The 26081-nt window shown below is 48.9% G+C and overlaps 1 protein-coding gene across 1 annotated transcript in view; it reads left to right on the top strand.

Annotated features, from left to right (window-relative positions):
- Positions 1-26081, top strand: part of igfbp7 (insulin-like growth factor binding protein 7) — a 46224-nt gene that overhangs the window by 14912 nt on the left and 5231 nt on the right. Inside the window, exon 2 of the mRNA XM_068044604.1 lies at positions 20489-20598. Within this exon, the coding sequence (XP_067900705.1) occupies positions 20489-20598 (110 nt within the window). The remainder of the gene's footprint in view (positions 1-20488; positions 20599-26081) is intronic.

The following is a 26081-nucleotide window of genomic DNA, read 5'->3' as shown; positions in this document are numbered from 1 at the left end:
CAGAGAGGGTGAGAGGAGATCAGAGAGGGAGAGGGAGAGAGTAGAGGGAGAGAGGAGAGGAGAGAGTAGAGCGGGGAGGGAGAGAGTAGTGCGGAGAGGGAGAGAGTAGAGCGGAGAGGGAGAGAGTAGAGCGGAGAGGGAGAGAAGAGAGCGCTAAGGGAGAGAGGAGGGAGAGAGGGAGAGAGGAGAGGAGGAGAGCGGAGAGGGAGAGGGAGAGAGGAGAGCGGAGAGGGAGAGGGAGAGCGGGAGAGAGAGAGGGAGAGAGGAAAGCGGAGAGGGAGGGAGGAGAGAGGGAGGGCGGAGAGGGAGAGGGAGAGTGGAGAGCAGAGAGGGAGAGAGGAGTGCAGAGAGGGGGAGGGAGAGAGGAGAGGGAGAGAGGAGAGTGAGAGAGGAGAGGGAGAGGGAGAGCGGCGAGAGGGAGAGCGGAGAGGGAGAGCGGAGGGAGAGCGGAGGGAGAGCGGAGAGGGAGAGCGGAGAGGAGAGTGAGAGAGGAGAGTGAGAGAGGAGAGTGAGAGGAGAGCAGAGAGGGAGGGAGGAGAGCGGAGAGGGAGAGGGAGAGAGGAGAGCAGAGAGGGAGAGAGGAGATCAGAGAGGGAGAGAGGAGATCAGAGAGGGAGAGGGAGAGGGAGAGAGGAGAGCAGAGAGGGAGAGAGGAGAGCAGAGAGGGAGAGAGGAGATCAGAGAGGGAGAGGGAGAGAGGAGAGAGGAGAGAGGAGGGGAGAGTGGAGAGGGAGAGAGGAGAGCGCAAAGGGAGAGAGGAGGGAGAGAGGGAGAGAGGAGAGGAGAGAGGGAGAGAGGAGAGGAGAGAGGGAGAGCGGAGAGGGAGAGCGGAGAGGGAGGGAGAGAGCGGAGAGGGAGAGAGGAGAGCGGAGAGGGAGAGCGGAGAGGGAGAGGGAGAGAGGAGAGGAGAGAGGGAGAGAGGAAAGCGGAGAGGGAGGGAGGAGAGGGAGGGCGGAGAGGGAGAGAGGAGAGCAGAGAGGGAGAGAGGAGAGCAGAGAGGGAGAGAGGAGAGCAGAGAGGGAGAGGGAGAGAGGAGAGGGAGAGAGGAGAGCAAAGAGGGAGAGAGGAGAGCAAAGAGGGAGAGGGAGAGCGGAGAGAGGGAGAGCGGAGAGAGGAGAGGTTGAGAGAGGAGAGGGAGAGAGGAGAGCAGAGAGAGGAGAGCGGAGCGAAGAGCGGAGAGCGGAGAGGGAGAGAGGAGCGGAGAGGGAGAGAGGAGCGGAGAGGGAGAGAGGAGAGGGAGAGAGGAGAGGGAGAGAGGAGAGGGAGAGAAAGAGCAGAGAGGGAGAGAGAGCGGAGAGGAAGAGAGGAGAGAGCGGAGAGGGAGAGAGGAGAGAGCGGAGAGGGAGAGCGGAGAGGGAGAGAGGAGAGCGGAGAGGGAGAGAGGAGAGAGGAGAGCGGAGAGGGAGAGAAAGAGCAGAGAGGGAGAGAAAGAGCAGAGAGGGAGAGAAAGAGCAGAGAGGGAGGGAAAGAGCGGAGAGGGAGAGCGGAGAGGGAGAGCGGAGAGGGAGAGCAGAGAGGGAGAGAGGAGAGCGGCGAGAGGAGAGCGGCGAGAGGAGAGCGGCGAGAGGAGAGCGGCGAGAGGAGAGAGGAGAGCGGAGAGAGGAGAGCGCAGAGAGGAGAGCGCAGAGAGGAGAGCGCAGAGAGGAGAACAGAGAGGGAGAGAGGAGGGCAGAGAGGGAGAGAGGAAAGCGGAGAGGGAGGGAGGAGAGAGGGAGGGAGGAGAGAAGAGAGGGAGAGAGGAGAGCAGAGAGGGAGAGGGAGAGCGGAGAGGGAGAGCGGAGAGCAGAGAGAGGAGAGCAGAGAGAGGAGAGCAGAGAGAGGAGAGCAGAGAGAGGAGAGCGGAGAGGAGAGCGGAGAGGAGAGCGGAGTGGGAGAGCGGAGAGGGAGAGCGGAGAGAGGAGAGCGGAGAGAGGAGAGCGGAGAGGGAGAGCGGAGAGAGGAGCGGAGAGGGAGAGAGGAGCGGAGAGGGAGAGAGGAGAGGGAGAGAGGAGAGGGAGAGAGGAGAGCAGAGAGGGTGAACGGAGAGGGAGAGGTAGAGCGGCGAGAGGGAGAGCGGAGAGGGAGAGCGGAGGGAGAGCGGAGAGGGAGAGAGGAGAGGGAGAGTGAGAGAGGAGAGTGAGAGAGGAGAGTGAGAGGAGAGTGAGAGAGGAGGGCAGAGAGGGAGAGAGGAAAGCGGAGAGGGAGGGAGGAGAGAGGGAGAGAGGAGAGCAGAGAGGGAGAGAGGAGAGCAGAGAGGGAGAGGGAGAGTGGAGAGGGAGAGCGGAGAGCAGAGAGAGGAGAGCAGAGAGAGGAGAGCAGAGAGAGGAGAGCGGAGAGGAGAGCGGAGAGGGAGAGCGGAGAGGGAGAGCGGAGAGAGGAGCGGAGAGGGAGAGAGGAGAGGGAGAGAGGAGAGGGAGAGAGGAGAGGGAGAGAGGAGAGTGAGAGAGGAGAGCAGAGAGGGTGAACGGAGAGGGAGAGGGAGAGCGGCGAGAGGGAGAGCGGAGAGGGAGAGCGGAGGGAGAGCGGAGAGGGAGAGAGGAGAGGGAGAGTGAGAGAGGAGAGTGAGAGAGGAGAGTGAGAGAGGAGAGTGAGAGAGGAGAGCAGAGAGGGAGAGGGAGGGAGGAGAGCGGAGAGGGAGAGGGAGAGAGGAGATCAGAGAGGGAGAGAGGAGATCAGAGAGGGAGAGAGGAGATCGGAGAGGGAGAGAGGAGAGCAGAGAGGGAGAGAGGAGAGAGGAGAGGGAGAGAGGAGAGCAGAGAGGGAGAGAGGAGAGAGGAGAGGAGAGAGGAGCGGGGAGGGAGAGTGGAGAGGGAGAGAGGAGAGCGCAAAGGGAGAGAGGAGGGAGAGAGGGAGAGAGGAGAGGAGAGAGGGAGAGCGGAGAGGGAGAGAGGAGAGGGAGGGAGAGAGGAGAGCGGAGAGGGAGAGGGAGAGCGGAGAGGGAGAGGGAGAGAGGAGAGGAGAGAGGGAGAGAGGAAAGCGGAGAGGGAGGGAGGAGAGAGGGAGGGCGGAGAGGGAGAGAGGAGAGCAGAGAGGGAGAGAGGAGAGCAGAGAGGGAGAGGGAGAGAGGAGAGGGAGAGAGGAGAGCAAAGAGGGAGAGAGGAGAGCAAAGAGGGAGAGAGGAGAGCAAAGAGGGAGAGGGAGAGCGGAGAGAGGGAGAGCGGAGAGAGGGAGAGCGGAGAGAGGAGAGGGAGAGAGGAGAGGGAGAGAGGAGAGCAGAGAGAGGAGAGCGGAGAGCGGAGAGCGGAGAGGGAGAGAGGAGCGGAGAGGGAGAGAGGAGAGGGAGAGAGGAGAGGGAGAGAGGAGAGGAGAGTGAGAGAGGAGAGTGAGAGAGGAGAGTGAGAGAGGAGAGTGAGAGAGGAGAGTGAGAGAGGAGAGTGAGAGAGGAGAGTGAGAGCGGAGAGTGAGAGCGGAGAGGGAGAGAGGAGAGGGAGAGAGGAGAGGGAGAGAGAGAGCGGAGAGGGAGAGAGGAGAGGGAGAGAGGAGAGGAGATGGAGAGAGGAGATGGAGAGAGGAGATGGAGAGAGGAGAGTGAGAGAGGAGAGCAGAGGGAGGGAGGAGAGCGGAGAGGGAGAGAGGAGATCAGAGAGGGAGAGGGAGAGAGGAGAGCAGAGAGGGAGAGAGGAGAGCAGAGAGGGTGAGAGGAGATCAGAGAGGGAGAGGGAGAGAGTAGAGGGAGAGAGGAGAGGAGAGAGTAGAGCGGGGAGGGAGAGAGTAGAGCGGAGAGGGAGAGAGTAGAGCGGAGAGGGAGAGAAGAGAGCGCTAAGGGAGAGAGGAGGGAGAGAGGGAGAGAGGAGAGGAGGAGAGCGGAGAGGGAGAGGGAGAGGGAGAGAGGAGAGCGGAGAGGGAGAGAGGAGAGCGGAGAGGGAGAGAGGAGAGCGGAGAGGGAGAGGGAGAGCGGAGAGAGAGAGGGAGAGAGGAAAGCGGAGAGGGAGGGAGGAGAGAGGGAGGGCGGAGAGGGGAGAGGGAGAGAGGAGAGCAGAGAGGGAGAGAGGAGTGCAGAGAGGGGGAGGGAGAGAGGAGAGGGAGAGAGGAGAGCAGAGAGGGAGAGAGGAGAGCAGAGAGGGAGAGAGGAGAGCAGAGAGGGAGAGGGAGAGAGGAGAGCGGAGAGAGGAGAGCGAAGAGAGGAGAGGGAGAGAGGAGAGCAGAGAGAGAGAGCGGAGAGAGGAGAGGGAGAGCGGAGAGGGAGAGAGGAGCGGAGAGGGAGAGAGGAGAGGAAGAGAGGAGAGGAGAGTGAGAGAGGAGAGTGAGAGAGGAGAGTGAGAGAGGAGAGTGAGAGAGGAGAGTGAGAGAGGAGAGGGAGAGAGGAGAGGGAGAGAGGAGAGGGAGAGAGGAGAGGGAGAGAGGGAGAGCGGAGAGAGGGTGAGCGGAGAGGGAGAGCGGAGAGGGAGAGCGGAGAGGGAGAGAGGAGAGGGAGAGCGGAGAGGGAGAGCGGAGAGGGAGAGCGGAGAGGGAGAGAGGAGAGGGAGAGAGGAGAGAGGAGATGGAGAGAGGAGATGGAGAGAGGAGAGCAGAGAGGGAGGGAGGAGAGCGGAGAGCAGAGAGGGAGAGAGGAGAGCAGAGAGGGAGAGAGGAGAGCGGAGAGGAGTGCGCAGAGGGAGAGCGGAGAGGGAGAGAGTAGAGCGGAGAGGGAGAGAGTAGAGCGGAGAGGGAGAGAGGAGAGCGCAAAGGGAGAGAGGAGAGAGAGAGAGAGGGAGAGCGGAGAGGGAGAGAGGAGAGCGGAGAGGGAGAGGGAGAGGGAGAGAGGAGAGCAGAGAGGGAGAGAGGAGAGCAGAGAGGGAGAGAGGAGAGCAGAGAGGGGGAGGGAGAGAGGAGAGCAGAGAGGGAGAGAGGAGAGCGGAGAGGGAGAGAGGAGAGCGGAGAGGGAGAGGGAGAGCGGAGAGGGAGAGGGAGAGAGGAGAGAGGGAGAGAGGCGAGGGAGAGAGGAGAGGGAGTGCGGTGAGGGAGAGAGGAGAGCGGAGGGAGAGAGGAGAGCGGAGAGGGAGAGAGGAGAGCGGAGAGGGAGGAGAGAGAGCGGAGAGGGAGAGGGAGAGCGGAGAGAGGAGAGAGGAGAGCGGAGAGAGGAGAGCGGAGAGAGAGAGAGAGAGCGGCGAGGGAGAGAGGAGAGTGGAGAGAGGAGAGTGCAGAGGGGAGAGCGGAGAGAGGATAGAGGAGAGGGGAGAGAGGATAGAGGAGAGGGGAGAGAGGAGAGGGGGAGAGAGAGAGCGGAGAGGGGAGAGAGAGAGCGGAGAGGGGAGAGAGAGAGCGGAGAGGGAGAGAGAGAGCGGAGAGAGAGAGCGGAGAGGGAGAGAGGAGTGAGGAGTGAGGAGAGAGGAGTGAGGAGAGAGGAGTGAGGAGAGAGGAGTGAGGAGAGCGGAGAGGGAGAGCGGAGAGAGAGAGCGGAGAGGGAGAACGGAGAACGGAGAGTGGAGAGGGAGGGGAGAGGGTGAGAGGGAGAGAGGAGAGGGAGAGAGAGAGATTGGAGGGAGAGAGGTGAGGGAGAGGGGAGAAGGAGAGGGAGAGACGAGAGGGAGATGGGAGAGGGAGAGCGGAGCGAGGAGAGGGAGAGAGAAGAGGGAGAGAGAAGAGGGAGAGAGAAGAGGGAGAGAGGAGAGGGAGAGAGAAGAGGGAGAGCGGAGAGGGAGAGCGGAGAGGGAGAGCGGAGAGGGAGAGCGCGAGAGGGAGAGCGCGCAGAGAGGAGAGGGACAGAGGAGAGGGACAGAGGAGAGGGACAGAGGAGAGGGACAGAGGAGAGGGACAGAGGAGAGGGACAGAGGACAGAAGAGGGAGAGTGAAGAGGGAGAGTGAAGAGGGAGAGTGAAGAGGGAGAGTGAAGAGGGAGAGTGAAGAGGGAGAGTGAAGAGGAGAATGGAGAATGGAGAATGGAGAATGGAGAGTGGAGAGAGGAGAGAGGAGAGAGGAGAGAGGAGAGTGGAGAGAGGAGAGTGGAGAGAGGAGAGTGGAGAGAGGAGAGTGGAGAGAGGAGAGTGGAGAGTGGAGAGTGGAGAGAGGAGAGTGGAGAGAGGAGAGAGGAGAGTGGAGAGTGGAGAGAGGAGAGTGGAGAGAGGAGAGAGGAGAGAGGAGAGAGGAGAGAGGAGAGAGGAGAGAGGAGAGTGGAGAGAGGAGAGTGGAGAGAGGAGAGAGGAGAGAGGAGAGAGGAGAGTGGAGAGAGGAGAGTGGAGAGAGGAGAGTGGAGAGAGGAGAGTGGAGAGAGGAGAGTGGAGAGTGGAGAGTGGAGAGAGGAGAGTGGAGAGAGGAGAGAGGAGAGTGGAGAGTGGAGAGAGGAGAGTGGAGAGAGGAGAGAGGAGAGAGGAGAGAGGAGAGAGGAGAGAGGAGAGTGGAGAGAGGAGAGTGGAGAGAGGAGAGTGGAGAGAGGAGAGTGGAGAGAGGAGAGTGGAGAGAGGAGAGAGGAGAGTGGAGAGAGGAGAGTGGAGAGAGGAGAGTGGAGAGAGGAGAGAGGAGAGAGGAGAGAGGAGAGTGGAGAGAGGAGAGTGGAGAGAGGAGAGTGGAGAGAGGAGAGTGGAGAGAGGAGAGTGGAGAGAGGAGAGTGGAGAGAGGAGAGGGGAGGGGAGAGTGGAGAGGGAGAGAGGAGAGGAGAGGGGAGGGGAGAGGGGAGGGGGAGAGGGAGAGAGGAGAGGGGAGAGGGAGAGTGGAGAGTGGAGAGAGGAGAGGGAGAGAGAGAGAGTGGAGAGGGAGAGAGGAGAGGAGAGGGAGAGGGGAGAGGGGAGAGGGAGAGGGGAGAGGGAGAGAGGAGAGGGGAGAGGGGAGAGTGGAGAGAGAGAGCGGAGAGGGAGAGAGAGAGCAGAGAGGGGGGAGGGAGAGAGAGAGGCGGGAGGGAGAGAGGGAGGGAGAGAGAGAGAGAGATGGAGAGAGGGAGGGAGAGAGAGAGAGAGAGATGGGGAAAGGAGGGAGAGAGAGAGGCGCAGGGAGGGGGGAAGAGAGAGAGAGAGAGAGAAGGGGGAGAGAGAGAGAGAAATAGAGGAGGGGGGAGAGAGAGAGAGGAGGGGAGAGAGAGCGAGAGAGAGGAGAGGGGATGGATACAGATGTAGAGAGAGAGGAGGGCATGGATAGATAGATAGAGAGATAGAGACAGGAGAGGGCGTGGATAGAGAGAGAGAGAGGGGAGAGGGCGTGGATAGAGAGAGAGAGAGGAGAGGGCGTGGACAGATAGATAGAGAGAGGAGAGAGGGCATGGATAGATAGAGAGAGAGAGAGGAGAAGGCATGGATAGATAGATAGAGAGAGGGGAGAGGGCACGGATGGAAAGATAGAGAGAGAGGGGAGAGGGCGTGGATAGAGAGAGAGAGAGGGGAGAGTTCTTGGATAGAGAGAGAGAGAGAGAGAGAGAGGAGAGGGCATGGATAGATAGATAGATAGAGAGAGAGAGAGAGTGGAGAGGGCATGGATAGATAGAGAGGGGAGCGGGCGTGAATAGATAGAGAGGGGAGGGGGCGTGGATAGATGGAGAGAGAGAGAGAGGAGAGGGCATGGATAGACAGAGAGATAGGGGAGAGGGCGTGAATAGATAGAGAGAGAGAGAGAGAGAGAGGAGAGGGAGTCGATGGATAGATAGAAAGAGAGAGGAGAGGGTGTGGATAGATAGAGAGAGAGAGGGGAGAGGGCGTGGATAGAGAGAGAGAGGGGAGAGGGCGTGGATAGAGAGAGAGAGGGGCGAGGTCGTGGATAGAGAGAGAGAGAGAGGGGAGAGGACTTGGATAGATAGAGAGGGGAGGGCGTGGATAGATAGATAGAGAGAGAGGAGAGGTAATGGATAGATAGATAGAAAGAGAAAGAGAGAGGAGAGGAGAGGGTGTGGATAGATATATAGATAGGGAGAGAGAGAGGAGAGGGAGTGGATAGATAGAGAGAGGAGAGAATGTGGATAGATAGAGAGAGAGAGAGAGGAGTGAGTGTGGATAGATAGAGAGAGAGAGGGGGAGAGGGCATGGATAGATAGATAGAGAGAGAGGGGAGAGGGCGTGGATAGATAGATAGAGAGGGGGGAGAGGGCGTGGATAGAGAGAGAGAGAGAGAGAGAGAGAGAGGAGAGGGAGTCGATGGATAGATAGAAAGAGAGAGGAGAGGGTGTGGATAGATAGAGAGAGAGAGGGGAGAGGGCGTGGATAGAGAGAGAGAGGGGAGAGGGCGTGGATAGAGAGAGAGAGGGGCGAGGTCGTGGATAGAGAGAGAGAGAGAGGGGAGAGGACTTGGCTAGATAGAGAGGGGAGGGCGTGGATAGATAGATAGAGAGAGAGGAGAGGTAATGGATAGATAGATAGAAAGAGAAAGAGAGAGGAGAGGAGAGGGTGTGGATAGATATATAGATAGGGAGAGAGAGAGGAGAGGGAGTGGATAGATAGAGAGAGGAGAGAACGTGGATAGATAGAGAGAGAGAGAGAGGAGTGAGTGTGGATAGATAGAGAGAGAGAGGGGGAGAGGGCATGGATAGATAGATAGAGAGAGAGGGGAGAGGGCGTGGATAGATAGATAGAGAGGGGGGAGAGGGCGTGAATAGAGAGAGAGAGGGGAGAGGGCGTGGATAGAGAGAGAGAGGGGCGAGGTCGTGGATAGAGAGAGAGAGAGAGGGGAGAGGACTTGGATAGATAGAGAGGGGAGGGCGTGGATAGATAGATAGAAAGAGAAAGAGAGAGGAGAGGAGAGGGTGTGGATAGATATATAGATAGGGAGAGAGAGAGGAGAGGGAGTGGATAGATAGAGAGAGGAGAGAACGTGGATAGATAGAGAGAGAGAGAGAGAGGGAGTGGATGGATAGATAGATAGAGGGAGAGGAGAGAGTGTGGATGGATAGATAGAGGGAGAGGAGAGGGAGTGGATGGATAGATAGAGAGAGAGAGGGTGTGGATGGATAGAGAGAGAGAGGGTGTGGATGGATAGAGAGAGGAGAGGGCGTGGATAGATATGAGAGGAGAGGGCATGGATAGATAGAGAGAGAGGGGAGAGGGCGTGAATAGATAGAGAGAGAGGCGGGAGGGCATGGATAGATAGAGAGAGAGAGGAGAGGGAGTGGATGGATAGATAAAGAGAGGGGAGAGAGAGTGGATGGATAGATAGAGAGAGAGAGAGGAGAGGGCGTGGATGTATAGAGAGAGGAGAGGGCATGGATAGATAGATAGAGAGAGAGAGAGGAGAGGGCATGGATAGATAGAGAGAGAGGAGAGGGCATGGATAGATAGAGAGAGGGGAGGGTATGGATAGATAGAGAGAGAGAGAGAGAGAGAGAGAGAGAGGAAGGGCATGGATAGAGAGAGATAGGGGAGACGGCGTGAATAGATAGAGAGAGAGAGAGAGGAGAGGGAGTGGATAGATAGATAGATAGAGAGAGGAGTGAGCGTAGATAGATAGAGAGAGAGAGGAGAGGGCATGGAAAAGATAGAGATAGAGAGAGAGGAGAGGGATTGGATGGATAGATAGAGAGAGATAGAGAGAGGAGAGGGTGTGGATAGATAGAGAGAGAGAGGAGAGGGCGTGGACAGATAGATAGAGAGAGAGGGGAGAGGGCGTGGATAGAGAGAGGGAGAGAGGGCGTGGATAGAGAGAGAGGGGAGAGGTCGTGGATAGATAGAGAGAGAGGGGAGAGGGCCCGGATAGAGAGAGAGAGAGGGGAGAGGGCGTGGATAGAGAGAGAGAGAGGGGAGAGGGCGTGGATAGAGAGAGAGAGAGGGGAGAGGTCGTGGATAGAGAGAGAGAGAGGGGAGAGGGCTTGGATAGATAGAGAGGGGAGGGCGTGGATAGATAGATAGAGAGAGAGGAGAGATAATGGATAGATAGAGAGAGGAGAGAACGTGGATAGATAGATAGAGAGAGAGAGAGAGGGAGTGGATGGATAGATAGAGAGGAGAGAGAGTGGATGGATAGATAGAGGGAGAGAGGGTGTGGATGGATAGAGAGAGAGAGGGTGTGGATGGATAGGGAGAGGAGAGGGCGTGGATAGATATGAGAGGGGAGGGCATGGATAGATAGAGTAGAGAGCATGGATAGATAGAGAGAGAGAGGAGAGGGCATGGATAGATAGAGAGAGAGGGGAGAGGGCGTGAATAGATAGAGAGAGAGGCGGGAGGGCGTGGATAGATAGAGAGAGAGAGGAGAGGGAGTGGATGGATAGATAAAGAGAGAGGAGAGAGAGTGGATGGATAGAGAGAGGAGAGGGCATGGATAGATAGATAGAGAGAGAGAGAGAGGAAGGGCATGGATAGACAGAGAGATAGGGGAGACGGCATGGAAAAGATAGAGATAGAGAGAGAGGAGAGGGATTGGATGGATAGATAGAGAGAGATAGAGAGAGGAGAGGGCATGGATAGATAGAGAGAGAGAGGAGAGGGCGTGGATAAAGAGAGGGGAGAGGGCGTGGATAGAGAGAGAGGGGAGAGGGCGTGGATAGATAGAGAGAGAGGGGAGAGGGCCCGGATAGAGAGAGAGAGTGGGGAGAGGGCGTGCATAGATAGAGAGAGAGGGGAGAGGGCATGAACAGATAGATAGAGAGAGCGGGGGGAGGGCGTGGATAGAGAGAGAGGGGAGAGGGCATGAACAGATAGATAGAGAGAGAGGGGGGAGGGCGTGGATAGAGAGAGAGGGGAGAGGGCGTGGATAGAGAGAGAGGGGAGAGGGCATGGGTAGATAGAGAGAGAGGGGAGAGGGCGTGGTTCGATAGATAGAGAGAGAGGGAGAGGGCTTGGATAGATAGAGAGGGCGAGAGAGAGAGGAGAGGGAGTGGATAGATAGAGGGAGAGCGAGAGGGAGTGGATAGATAGATGGAGACAGAGAAGAGAGGGAGTGGATAGATAGATAGAAGAGGGAGGAGAGAGCGTGGATAGATGGAGGGAGGGAGGGGGAGAGAGAGAGGAGAGAGCATGGATAGATGGAGGGAGGGAGAGAGAGAGAGAGAGAGGAGAGAGAGTGGACAGATAGAGAGGAGAGGGCAAAGAGCTCCTTCAACTCAACTGTGACCTCTTTATATAAATAAATGGGACATAAGCACAAGAGGAATAATATTGAAGGTTGCTTCCAATACCAATGTACAGGGCATGACAAATTATGAGGAAGAGCTCAGGAGATGCAGAGATGCATGGCCGGTTAGTGAAGTGGGCAGATAAGTGATAGATGCAGTTTAATGCAGGGAGATGTGAAGTTGTACATTTTAGGGAAAAGAACAATGAAATTTTTCCTCTAAATGATAAGATTCTTAGCAGAGTAGATGAACAGAGATACAGTGGTGTAGATACGTGAAGCTTTAAAAGTGGGAGTGCAGGTAGAAAAAGTCAATAAAATGTTAAATGATGCTGGATTTTAAATACAAGGGTATCGAATATAAAAGCAAGAAATCGATGTCGAATTTGTAAGGATACAGTTGGAGGATTCTCTGCAGTTCTAGGCACCTTGTTATAGCAAGGATATTCAAGCCTATATTCAAGAGAATAGTAAAATTTATTGGAATTACAAAGGTTATCGTTATAAAGAAAACCTTGAAAAATTTGATGTGTTTTTGGTGCAGCACAGAAAACTAAGGGGTAGGCTAAGAGGTAGATAAAGTCGTGGTTTAGCTGAGGTGGTCATACTCTTGTTTCAGAACCTAGAAGGTTGTGGGTTCAACACTCACTTGGAATTTGAGCACATAAATTAGGCTGAAATTTCAGCACAATAAGAATTGTTAAAGGTACCATCTTCTGGATGAGTTAGGTTGAGGTGAAAGATCCCATAGCACAGTTTGAAGAGCAGAGAATTGTTCTACCCAACATTACTTCCTCAACCACATACTGATCATCTGTTCATTCATTTCACTTGCTGTGCACAAATTGATTGCCATATCAACAGTGGCACCTCTGTTGGTTGGGAAGTCCTAGGGTACGATGAGGTGCAATATAAATTCAGGTTTGTTCCTGTTCAAAATTAAAGCAGCTTTTTGAATAATTAGTGAAAGATTGTTTCGTTTGATTGGTGAATCATTTAACAAAAGGAAATTTACTCTTCATTATCACAAAAAGAATAAAGGGGGACGTTAGAAAAGATTTTTCACACACAGACTTATTAGAATAGGGTTAGAGTTCTGAAGAAGTGTCACTGATATGAAACGTTAACTCTGCTTCTCTCTCCATAGATGCTGCCAGACCTGCTGAGTATTTCCAGCATTTCTTGTTTTTATTTCAGATTTCCAGCATCTGCAGTATTTTGCTTTTATTATTAGAATAGGGAACGCTTTCCCACAAGTGGGAAGACGGAGACTCGTAAAAGGGAATCAGATGCATATTTCAAAAGGAAGAATATAAAAGCGTATGGGAAAAGGGTAAGGGAGATGAGTGGATAACTCCAATTGTGAAGAGCCTGCACTGGCCCAAGATGATGAGTCAAATAGCTTCTTTCTGTGCTGTGACTTCAGTAATTATATCTACTAGGATTGCAGCTGCACCATATTAATTGTACTAAAGAACATTGCACATACTTGACGTGATTCAGTTAGTTGGTGCAAGTTCAGAACTGTATGTGCAAGGTCCATTTTTGAATGTAATTCATGATATTCAACCATGCAGCCAAATTTAGGGGCTGGATCCATCAATCATATGATTCCTATCAGCTCGGAATATTTTTAGAAAGTGACTTCAGAAAATTTAGAGGAAGCATTTTGTTCATCAATATTTATACAAGCCATAATTTATTGCTCCGCAACATTGTACCTAAGAATTTAAACTTTAGCAATTCTGGACAAATTAATAATGTTCATGGCAGTCCCAAGCAACACTGTTCTTAGAGAAATACTACAGTATCTTCAATTATTTATCTGCAATGTGTTTTTTTTCCGTGTGTAATCAAAATAATATTGGGTGAATTTGTATCTCTCCCAAGCATGGGGCAGGGACATCATGGCTGGAATTAAAGGCTCTCAGGCTAGAAGTATCCTACAGCTGGAAGCTGTAGCCTGGAATCTGCCAGATGACTGGGCTAGCAGGTGGTATCTATCTTGAGGGTCCAGGGTTAGGTCTTGGCCTGGACTCCTGAAGGAAAAAGTAACATGTTAGTGGAGTGACCCTGCACCCTTGCACAGGGTACCAAGATACCCAAAAAATGTCCTCATGCTGATGGCACTAACAAGTGGCTGTAAACACTGTATTACCCCCTTGCAATTGGCAGGCACTCAGGATGTGCCCATAATGCAGCTGCCCACTCCAAATAGTTTTTTAAAAAAATGTCCCCTGACCCTGGATAATCTGGCAAAGTCAATGGTGAAGGTTCCCAGTGAATTGACCAAAAGATGTTGGGGCCTATTCCATTTTTTTTATAGTGAGGGTCACTATACAATCACCCTGGTCCTAAAAATCCACATAAGCAACATCCTGGCATCAAAACTGTGATCCCTCGCACTAGGAACCTCCAGTGCTAACCCTGCCAATGTCCCCAGAGTGTCAGGAGGACCCCATGCTATATTTTCACAGTGAGTGTTGGAACCACCAGTTGTACCTCCCGGTGTCCGAGCAAAAGCAAGAATATAGCGCCATTCACCAACTCAAGACATCTCAAAACGTTCTACAGCCAGTGAATCACTTCTTGAAGTGTATACACTGCTGTAATATCGGAAACCTGTCAATTTGCACACAGCAAGGTCTCACTAGCAGCAATGAGATATTGACCAGATCATGTGTTTTAGTGCTGTTGATTGAAAGATAAATGTTGGTCAATACCAGGCAAACTCCCCCACTCTTCTTCAAAGGTGCTAAGGAATCTTCTACATCCACCTGAGAGGGCAGACAGGGCCTCAATTTAACATCTCAAGCAAAAGAACAGCATCTTCCAACAGTGCAGCATCCCTTCAGGGCTACACTGAAATGTTAACCCAGTCTCCAGAGTGGGTCTTGAACCCCGAACCTTCTGGCCTAAAGGCAAGTGTGCTGGCACTGAGTCTGTTTCAATTGTACTTCTTTATATATGATGCTACCCAGGGAGCTACATTGATCCACAACCTGAAGCATGTGATCACCCACAATGATGATAGGTGGAGCGTAGTCCTTGCCTAGGGCTTGTTGAAAGAGAAAAAACATCTCTTTAATTCTGATAGTCATGTCATTACAGGCAAACTGTTGCAAAGTGATTCATGATTGCTTATCATCCTGAGGGTATGTCATGAAAGCACAGTCATTGTAAATAGGAATTCAGGAATAAATTCTTCAAGCATCTCTATTTTACCTTGTCGTTTGCAAATATTGCCACTGTCTTTTATTATATTCAGTATCATTATATAAGCACATAGCCCTCCCACTATACCTGTGACAAGAGTGTGACGGAAGGGCATTACCATCGCTGAATTACCGACCATCAACATCCTGGCAGTTACCATTGACCAGAAATTCAATTGGACCAGCACCTAAATGCTGTGGCAACTGGAGCAGTTCAGAGGCTGGGTATTCTGCGTCAGGTGGTTCACCTCCTGACGCCCAAAGCCTCTCCACCACCGCCAAGACACAAGTCTCTAATTGCCTGAATGAGTGCACTCAAGGAGCTCAATACCATCCAGGATAAAATAATCTGCTTGATAAGCAGCCCATGCACCACCTTAAACATTCATTCCCTCACTACTATCGACAGGATGCACTGTAGCAATTGGCCAAGGCATCTCCTCAATCTGCGACCTCTATCACCTTAAACAACTAGGGCAGCAAGTGCATGGAAATACCACCACCTCCAAGTCACACCATAGTGATCTGAAAATAGATTGCCATTCTTTCATCTTCGCTGGATCAAATCCTGGAACTCCCTACCTAACAGCACTGTGGGAGTACCTTCATTACATGGACTGCAGCAGTTTAAGAGGGCAGCTCAAGGGCAATAAATAGCCTTGCTAGCTACTCCCATATCCTAGGAATTAACTTTTAAAAGCTGAAGACAGTGATCTACTTGCATGATCACTTTGGTTAAAAGTTATATAAATTCTATCAAATGTGACAACTATATTTAAAATCAAAATATTTTAAATTTTAGCTTAATACTTTGATTGTTTTTAAAGTACCATGAGTCCCTGTAAGAAATCAAGACAGATCACATAGTGGTGTGCTCATTAGCAATGAATCAGTGTTAGTTTTGTGTTGCATTACTCAAACTTATTTATAATTCACCTTAGAACTGTGCAGTAGCATGTATAATCTTATTAACAGCCCAGGTGCAGTGTGAAGTCAAGCTAGTTTTGATAAATGTCTGCGGTCTATAATATTTTGCTGAGGTCGATCTATCAGTAGAAATGACTTTTAACCATTGGTTCTCATACGCTTCTGTTAAGCACTGGATTAATAATAAACAGAGCCGAGCACACACAATACTGTCTGAAAGGTTTTGCTGGCGTTGCTGAACCTTTTCTATGGTGAATATTTCATTCCATTATGAATGAATGTTTTCACTGCAGCTGGATTTTTTTTTTTTGTTGTTGCATGGTTTTTGCACTGCTGACACCATTTCCTGGTTTGTCCTCTTTGAATTTTGACCTAGAGGTTTGAAAAGGGCTGTTTTTAGCATTGCTGCAGCTTGCTGGATAAATCCTGAAAACCAAGACCTATTTTATATGAAAATTGATAGGTCTGTGGATTTAAATTTTATATGTGATTCCTAAGGCTTTCACGTTACACAGCTATGTAGCCCACACAGCAAAAAAGCTTTGGTACCCCTGCCTGGTCTAATGACATTAAGGGGTAAACTTGACTTTGGGGCCATTTCACGGATATGGAAAAAGCATTATTTTAACTTACTTTTTGTTGGTGTCTGCTGGGGTAAGCTGGTGCCCTTACCTTAAGGGGCCACTGAAGAATTCAGAATAGAGCAGGCCCAATGCTTTCCCCACTCATCGAAGATTAATATTGAGCAAGGGGCCCTTCAACAGGCATTGGATTCCTTACATATTTAAGGGGCCTAAGTCCTATTTTAGACATCTACCCGGGACACCAAAGTTAGGGTCCCATGAATTAAGCAGTGAGGCCAATCCCTGTGCACATTGCGCGCTTCTGTTCCACTGCTAAATTGGTTTGCTTTACACCTATTTTACAGCAGAGTAATGAACTCAATCCATACCAACTTCACTTCCTTAAGGCTCTGCTCTTCCTTATGATTTACCGTAATCCTGTTTGATGTTAAAATTTGTCGCCTTGTACGCGGCTCAAAAGTTTCATCTTTATTCTTCGTGGTCCTTTAACAAATTTGATAGTCTGCAAAATTTGTTAGTAGTGAGCCCACAAAATGATAGGACCATTCATTTTTCTGAACCTCTAACTTAGTGAACGTTACTCACATTGCAGCCTGGAATGAAGTACAAGAATTGAGAGCTGTACTTAGACCGATACTGTCAGTTGCTTGGTCTGGGCTACAGGCCAGGTTGCAGAAGTTGGCACAGGTCAACCCGGGCTTGCTTTGTGAACCTAAGGGCTGGATTTTAAGAGCCCGGCGGCGAGCTCAGAAAATGTGCAGGCCGCAATCTCCTGTGCGGCGGCTCATTTAACTAGCTGGGCGGCCTGCCCCACCCCAAATACGTGGAGGGAGCAGGCTCTCCAATGCCAGAAATGGCGTCAGCTGCCTATGCGCAAGCCTGGCGCCATTTTTAAAGGCCATAAAGATACCACCCCCCCCCCAAAATTTATCAAATAAATTTCTAATGCCCCCAATAACAATTACATACTTACATACCCCCCAAAGTGCTTACCTTTTAAATCTGACCTCCCCACCCCCCACAAAAAGACTGCACAAAGTTTAAAGTTCGCCCCTTCCCACCATCCCCTACACCCATTACATTTATTTGACCCCCCCCCCCCCCCCCGACTGTACTGAAAATCTTAACTTCTCCCCCCTCCCCACCAGTGTCACGCTGGCTTTCCCCAGACGGGGAATTGAAGGCGCAGGAGTGCTGGCCGCCGCACTGAGGATCGCGGCAGGCTGGGAAGATTAAAGGTACAGTGGCGCAGTGGTTAGCACCGCAGCCTCACAGCTCCAGCGACCCGGGTTCAATTCTGGGTACTGCCTGTGTGGAGTTTGCAAGTTCTCCCTGTGTCTGCGTGGGTTTTCGCCGGGTGCTCCAGTTTCCTCCCACAGCCAAAGACTTGCAGGTTGATAGGTAAATTGGCCATTATAAATTGCCCCTAGTATAGGTAGGTGGTAGGGGAATATAGGGACAGGTGAGGATGTGGTAGGAATATGGGATTAGTGTAGGATTAGTATAAATGGTTGGTTAATGGTCGGCACAAACTCGATGGGCTGAAGGGCCTGTTTTAGTGCTGTATCTCTAAATCAAAAAATCAAAATCAAAGGTAAGTTTATTTAAATGTATTCATCCCGTTCATTTAAATATTGTAATTCAGTTCCCACCACCATGGAGCCTCACTGCGGCTGGGAGGGTTGGGCAGGGCCCTCCCAGTGTCGGCCTCTGTGGCAGGCTTCTGCCAGAACAATTTTCCGCCCCTCCCCCCCCCAGCCTTGGTGCCCGGCGTCGTGGGCTTGGTAAAATCTAGCCCTAAGTGTGCAGAAGCATATCTCTTCATTCATGCCCTCATAATATCTCCTATGCCTGTAGACTCATAGGGTGGGGAACAGTTGTGATGGATTAGTCTCATCCTTTTTGATGCTGTTACACTGTTCTTTGCAGCCTTTGAATATCCTGCTCCTATTCCATGAACATTGCATATCCTCCATAGGGAATCCCAGGGAAAGTTATATCCATTATTGTTGGTGGTCAGAAAATTTGAGGTGACCAGAGTCTCTCAGTCTGGCAGTTTGAGATTCACTTCAAGAAGAATGGTTATCCAAAATCTGCAGCCAACCTTTGTCTTTGGGAACTAAGTCTCCAAGCTTTGAGCTGCTTTAAATAGAGCACTTCTGTCAGGAGTTTCTAATCATGTGCTGTCCCCTAGCTAATCATCCCTGTTTGTATCCCCCTCCACTGATGTGGAAGAAAGTTATAATAAGCCCAAGGTCAGTCCTAGAGCAATGGCCTTGTGAAAGTCACACATCCCTCAATTTCTACACACTGTTTCCATGCCTCCATAGATCAAGGAGAGCAGTGCAATTCAAACTAGCTAGTGGTCTCCAAGTAGTTGTGGAAGGCCTTCCAGTGGAGATTCCAGAAGAGGAAGGAAAGCCACTGATTACAGCCCTGCAGCTATTTTACAGGAGTGGCAGGAGGAAGAAACAGAAGAGGCACTAGGGTCTGGAAGAAGACAGATTAGACAACTAAACACTATCTCCTCAAGCCAATAAATAAAGAGGTAGTCCTCCTTTCAGCCTTTACTCTGACCACAAACATCCCTGTCCTTAATGTCAATTGCCCATTTCCTTAAACTATCTGTTACCCACAGAAGCTCCATTTTCCTTGTTAGTCATTTCTAAGTGAAATCCTCCAAGTAGAATGAAACACAAAATCAAACTAATCCACAGCCATAATTCAGAGTCTGCTGTCAGATCGTATTAAAATTTGCAAGATTCCTTTCTCCTGTGGCTTTAATGGTCTAATATCAGATGGTTCTCCACCTCTAGCCTCAACCCTGTTGTTTCACCTGTGATGGAGTTAACTTCAGAGAACCACCAGATCCTATTAGTAGGATAAATTAATAATTGCCATACTAACAAGATATTAGTAGTTTATTGATAATAGGGTAGTGTGGCTTATTTTACAAGCCATATTCAGGAGCTTCTGATAGGGGCTGAGATCTGCACAGCTGAAGTGTGAGCATTTGGAGATACATGGCACTCTAAGAAAGATGGTTAACCTTAATGATGAAATGTGTGTTGAATACAGATATTATTGGATGTGAGTCATTTTGTTCCTACATCAGTGAGAGTCAAAACTGAGGGTATCACTGATATTTAAATACCTGTTATAATAATAACTTTTATCTGTCCGGACTGTTTTGATTGGTCAATTTAAGGAGTGGGTCTTTTGGTGGGTTTGTTTGGTGGGCGGTGCCTGGCACTCACGGAGGCATTTGGGGCATGTGGAGGACTGGAGTGACACACGTGCAGCTGCCAGCGGTTGGTGGCGGCAGTGGCCGAGTAGGGGGGAGTATTGGTGGAGAACAAAAACAGGGGAAGGTAAGGGGAGCCCAACAACAAAGTTACTCTGGCTGGAGAGATTGTTTCCATGAGGAATGGGATGAGATTAATGGGAGGGATGGAAGGGAGAGCATGGGATGGATGGAATGGGATGGGAATGGCATGGGAGGGAGGGGATGGCATGGGAGAGGCGACATGGGCGGGGTGGATGAGATGATGGAATTGGTTATGTATGGAAAAATGGCAGGGACAATTATTTGATACAACTTATTACTCAAAAGCTATTCTTTGTCCTTTATGTAGCTTTTTGCAGAGTGAGAAGTTTTGATTCTGTTAAAGTCAAACTAGAAATCCTGTATTTAAAGTAGTACTGTTGCAATAGATACTAATCTGACCGCAAATGTTTTGCAGGTCTCTGCTAGTATTCCACATAAAACCCCAGTAATTTGAGTACAGGGAATATAGTTATATGAAGTCACTACATTTCTGTGGCACTCCAGAAAAGTCCTGGGTGTTATGGATGAGACACTAACTGTTGCTGCCATCTCCATAAATATTACCTTCACTTTCTGCCACAGAGGTCTCCTTCCCCAGCCCAATCTCTTGTTGCTTTTGACTATTGACATCGAACCCTCTGAAATTCATGGCTCTTTTTGCCATCTCTTTTATCCCAGGTATGTTCCTTCTTCCAGTGTTTAGTTTAGAGAAACAGCACTGATACAGGCCCTTCGGCCCACCGAGTCTGTGCCGACCATCAACCACCCATTTATACTAATCCTACACTAATCCCATATTCCTACCACATCCCCACCTGTCCCTATATTTCCCTACCACCTACCTATACTAGGGGCAATTTATAATGGCCAATTTACCTACCAACCTGCAAGTCTTTTGGCTTGTGGGAGGAAACCGGAGCACCCGGAGAAAACCCACGCAGACACAGGGAGAACTTGCAAACTCCGCACAGGCAGTACCCAGAATTGAACCCGGGTCACTGGAGCTGTGAGGCTGCGGTGCTAACCACTGCACCACTGTGTTGCCATAGCCCTTTAAGCAGTAGCAAGTTTTATTTTCTGCTGCTGCACCTCAGTCTCTACTTCTACCACACTCGCCCCTCCCCTACCCAAACACACACTCTGGATGACTTCCATTCAGTGCTTTCTTCACCATGTGGTTGCAGCAGCCCCCACAACCCATGCCCCATGTTGACTTTGGCATGGAAGACTAAACTTTCACTGCCGCTCTGTCTCTAATTATTAAATTACGACCCCAAGGGTCAACACTATCAAAATAGTGGCTAGAAGCCCACTCTGACTTAGCAATGGCGGTGAAACTGCGGTACATGACATTTATTTTTTTCAAATATTGAGTAATACACCTTCAGGTGAATAATTATATGTGGCTGTCCCTCCATTGCTGGTCACATGAGCGTTAACCTCCAATGCTAGTTATGTCTTTGAGTAAGTGATAACAACAGAGAAATTAAATTCACATTATTTTCCTTCTGCAGCTCCAGTCATTGTGACACAGCCTAAGGAGATCTGGAATGTCAGTGGATCCCAAGTTTACCTTACCTGTGAAGTTATTGGAGTGCCTACTCCTGTACTCACCTGGAACAAGGTTAGCAAATTTCACACAGTTTTCTATTTCTATTCAGTTTATAACTTTTAGAAAAAGAGGATTCTGAGATCTTTCTATATCACCTTCTGCATTTTGGGGAAATTAAAAATTTGTGTCCCCTTAATTAACAAATTTACATTAATCTTTTGACCAGTTAGAATCTCTACATATTAACACTTATTATGTTGAAATAAAACAAGATTTTCAATCAGCCCTTTGCTTGACAATCCTAATTGCTTTCAGAGCAGTGGCATATCAATGAGTCCATCAATCCACTACAGTCTTGGGACTCGCATCTCACCTGTTAGCGATGCCATGCGCCAGGCAATAATGCAGACAAGGCCATTCAGCCCATCGTATCTATGCTAAATCCTCACTGGAATGATCCAAAACTAAGCTCACTGCCCTGCTTTCTCACTATAGTCCAATAGCTTTCTCTGCTTCAAATATTTATCTAGTTTTCCCTTGAAAGATGCAATGGTCTCTGCCTCAATCACTCCACGTGGCAAAATATTCCATGCCCCAACAATCCTCTCAGTAAAGAAATTTCTCTTAATCAACCTCACTTGCTTAATAACAATATTATGTTGATGACAACCTTGTCACTGACTTCCCCAGCCACAGGAAATAGTCTTTCCCAATTTGCTCTATCAAAACACTACAAAATTTTTTAAAAACTTAAACAAATATTCTCTTAACTTTCTCTTCTCCCATGGAAATATAGGAACAGGGGTAGACCATTCTGCCCCTCCAGCCTGTTCCACCATTCAGTTAGATTATGGCAGATATGTACCTCAACTCCATTTATCTATCTTTGCTCCATGTTCTTTAATACCCTAACAAAACAAGAATCTATCAATTAGTCTTGAAAACTACAATTAATCCAGCATCCCACTAACCTTTATGCAAACAAACGTTCTCATTTCATTCCTGAATGGCCTAGCTCTAATTTTAAGATTAAATGTCCCTTTGTCCTGGATATCCCACCAGAGAAAACAGCTTCTCTATATCTAGTCAATCCGATCCTTTTATCAGAACTACTTTTCATAGTCTCTGTATCAATCCTATCAAATCCTTTTTTTAAGATGTCAGTTATATAGCCCCTTGACCTTCTAAACGCAAGCAAATATAAACCAAGTTTATGCAATCTGACTTCATAATTAACTCTTTATGTTCTGCTATCATTATGGTGAAAATGCTGTACTCTCTGCAAGGTCAGTACATATTTCCTGATTTTGGTGCCCAATACTGAACGCAGTACTCCAGATGGGCTCTGACCAAGGCTCTGTACAACTGAAGAATCACTTCTTCACTTTTGTATTCCAGCCCCTTGAGACAATGGCTAACATTCCATTAGGCTTTTTGATTACTTTTTTTTAAACCAGTAGACTAGCTTTTAATGATCTGTGCACATGAGACACCCAAATCCCTTTGTTTCTCCACAGTTCCTCCCTAGTCTATCATGATTAGCAATATATTCTGATTTGTCTTTCTTGGATCCAAAATGGATGGTCTCACATGGTCCCACATTGAACTCTATCTGCCATAGTATTACCACTTACGTCGTCTGTCTATGACTTCACCTAACAAAGGTAGACTATCACTCCTCAACCTGTCTGCAGCCTTTGACACAGTTGACCACAAAATTCTGCTCCAACGCTTCTCAACTGTCATCCGGCTAAGTGGGACTGCACTCGTCTGGTTTCATTCTTATCTATCCAGTTGTAGCCTGAGAATCACCTGCAATAGCTTCTCCTCCCACTCCTGCAACTAAACCTTTAGTGTCCCCTAAAGATCTAGCCTTGGTCCTCTCCTATTTCGCTGCGATTCAGCGACATCATCCGAAAATTGTGTCATTTTCCACAAGTACACTGATGATACCCAGCTCTACCTCTTCTCCACCTCTCTTGACTTCTCCATTGTCTCTAAATTGTCAGACTGTTTGTCCGACATCCAGTACTGAATGAGCAGAAATTTCCTCCAACTAAATATTGGGAAGACAGAAGCCATTGTCTTCGGTTTCTGTCACCACCTCCATTCCCTTGCAACTGACTCCATTCCTCTCCCTGTCAATTGCCTGAGGCTGAACCAGGCTGTTCGCAACCTTGGGATTATATTTGACCCCAATATGAGCTTCCTACTACACATCCGCTCCATCACTAAGACCACCTATTTCCACCTCCATAAGATCGCCAGACTCTGCCCGTGCCTCAGCTTATCTGCTGATGAAGCCCTCATCCATGCCTTTGTTACCTTTAGACTTGATGATTCAAACGTACTCCTGGCTGGCCTCCCATGCCAAACCCTCTGCAAACTTGCAGTTATTCAAAATTCTGCTGCCTGTGTCCTAACTCGTACCAAGTCCCACTCACCCATCTCCCTTGTGCCTGCTGATCTATATTCCTCCATGGCCTCGCTCCACTATCTCTGTAATCTCCTCCAGCTCTACAACCCCCCACCCCCACCCCCCGTAACCAAACCTCTGTGCTCTGCCAATTCTGCCATCTTGAGTTTTCCTGATTTTAATCGCTCCACCATTGATGGCCGTGCATTCAACTGTCTAGGCCCTAAGCTCTGGAATTCCCTCCCTAAATCCCTCTGCCTCTCCTTCCTCCTTTAAGACACTCCTTGAAACCCACCTCTTTGAGCAAGCTTTTGCTCATCTGACCTAGTATCTTGCTATGTGGCTCAGTGATAAATTTTGTAGTATAATCCTCCGGTAAAGTTTCTTGAGACGTTTTATTGTGTTAAAGATGCTATGTAGATGCAAGTTGTGGCCTGTGTCCCTTTGTAAATTCCTCCTCCCATTACACAACTTACTGTGCCTCCTAACTTCGTTTCATCTGCAAACTTGGGTATACAACTCTCTAAACGGTCATTCAAGTCGTTGATATATATGGTAAAAAAAAAAGAGGGCCCAGTGCAGATCCCTGTGGTTCACCACTAGTCACATCCCACCAATCAGCGATTCCTACTCTCTCTGTTATCTCCCAATCAATTACTAACCCATGTCACAAAGTTACCTCCAATTCTGTGTGCATCAATGCTGATTCTTTTTGATCAGCCCACATTTGTCCAGATGCTCAGTCACTCTGTTTCTGATGATGGATTCTAGTAACTTCCCTAATCTGACAGGTCTGTAGTTTCCTGGTTTCTCTTTCGCTTCCTTCTTAAACAATGGAGTAACATTTGCAATTTCCCAATGCGAGGCTGCATTGTGACTAATACATCTGCAATTTCCTCATCTTTTTCCGCCCTGGAATAGAAGCTGTCAGATCCTGGAGATTTGTCTCCAAGTCCCATTATTTTCTCCAGTGCCATTTTTTAAAATCTTATATTAGATCTACTAAGTTTGATCCCTTGATTTAATTTCAGGTTTTGGTGTATTTCATCCCCTTTCTCCATTGAAAACAGATACAATTTACTAATTTAATAAATTTGCCATTTCCTTTATTGTCCATTGTTTCTCGTTTCTCGGCTGGCGCAGACCTGATGTGCTAGGTGGCCTCCTTCTATGCTGTAAATGCTCTATGTTTCTATTATAGTCTCACCTGCATCTATCTTTAATAGGCCTACAACTACCTTTACCACTCTCTTTCTCAATGTATTTATAAAACTTTCTCCTGTTTGCTTTGATATTCTTTGCAAGGATTTTTTTCATATTCCTTTTCACCTCTCATTACTTTCTTTATTTAGCTCTCCCACTCCACTTTTTAGGGCATCTGTGTAAGCTTTTCCTTTTAGCTTCATACTGTCTCAATATCTTAAATCGCTTCTCATAACTGTACTTTCCAATGCTTGGCATCATCTTGGTAAATACATTCCAAATGGCATTAATATCCTTTCTGTAATGGAGTGGCCAAATCTGCATACAATGGTTCATAGACATAGAAACATAGAAAATAGGAGCAGGAGTAAGCCATTTGGCCCTTTGAGCCTGCTCCGCCATTCATTATGATCATGGCTGATCATCCAACTCAGTAGCCTGTTCCGGCTTTCGCCCCATACCCTTTGATCCCTTTAGACCCAAGAGCTATATCTAACTCCTTTTTGAAAACATTCAATTTTGGCCTCAACTGCTTCCTGTGGTAGTGAATTCCAAAGGCTCACTACTCTCTGGATGAAGAAATTTCTCCTCATCTCAGTCCTGAAAGGTTTACCCCGTATGCTTAGACTATGACCCCTGGTTCTGGACACCCCCACCATCGGGAACATCCTTCCTGCATCTACCCTGTCAAGTCCTGTTAGAATTTTATAGGTCTTCTGACACGAGCTACTGTCCTGGAAGAATTGCTAAGTTGCTAGTTAACTCCACACTATTTCCTTTAAGTGCTTAGAGCCTATTCTTCCTCCTCTAACCAATTCAAATTTTTATAAATATATTGAGAAGAGAGTCGTAAAGGGGATTGTGGGCCCCTTAACTGTTACTTTATGCTATTGAATAAACTGTCATATGAATATAAAAGGCCATTAAGCCCAAATGTTGCTTTCTGTAGAACATAAACAGGCACCATGCCAACCTCAATCCCTTTCCCATCCTGAATTCAAGTAAACCCAGTTGATAGGCACCCGGTGAGTGCAACTTAGTTGATTACTTGTCTGCCAGTCTCAGTACATTTGTATATGACAGTGGGGACAGGGTCCACAACTGCAGTTGTCCACATCTAGTGAAGGGCTGCTGGCTGCCTGTGGAGCACCAGAAAGTTTTCCAGGGAGTGTAGAAGAAGTGGGGGGATAGGGAAGGAGAGGCCGAGAAGGAAATGAAGGCGAGGGAAGATGGAGGAGGAGAATGGACCACTCTCTGTTTAGGGCCTCCCCTTTGTAAGCACTTCTTGCAAAGGGATATGGTACATCTAAAGTGCTGATAAGTGATCCAGTTGCATTATGAGGAAGTTCACTAATCTGCGGTTTTCCTGGCCCTAATAACCCTCGGAAACAATTTGTGCCATACGCTGCCTGGCCACATTGGACTCCACGCCCAATTGTACAGGGAGCAAGTCTGTCACATTACCAACTCTGTGGTATGTTGACTGCGTTCAATAATCTAATTTCAATGTCCTGTACTCCTGCAGCTGTAAATGTGAATTCAAGTTTCAACATCCATTGTTCTTTGACTTGTTTTGTAGATTTGATTTAGTAAAAGTAACTGAGGTAAAATGTGCTCGAAGTTTCAGCGGTTTGTTTGAGAAGTGTTGTCAAAATCTGAGATATGCAGAGTCTGGAATTCAATACATTGTGTTGGTTGAATGCATCCAAACTTGAGGTTTTGTTGCTCCCTTAAATTCAAAAATACTTTCCCTACAATAATAATATTGTCATGCTCCTCATTACACAAGTCTGCACTGACAATTTATAAAGAATGAAAAAAACATGAATGCTTGGAAGGACTATTGATATTACCTTGGACTGAAGTGAAAGCTTTGATTTGCTAAAGAGCCATTATGCTCGAGGAAACTGTAGTCGCTAATGAAATATTTGCATGC

Source organism: Heterodontus francisci, chromosome 1 (genome assembly GCF_036365525.1).
Source record: "Heterodontus francisci isolate sHetFra1 chromosome 1, sHetFra1.hap1, whole genome shotgun sequence".
Taxonomy (NCBI): Eukaryota; Metazoa; Chordata; class Chondrichthyes; order Heterodontiformes; family Heterodontidae; genus Heterodontus; species Heterodontus francisci.
The sequence above is the reverse complement of the archived record's forward strand: the minus strand, read 5'-3'. Positions and strand labels throughout refer to the sequence as shown.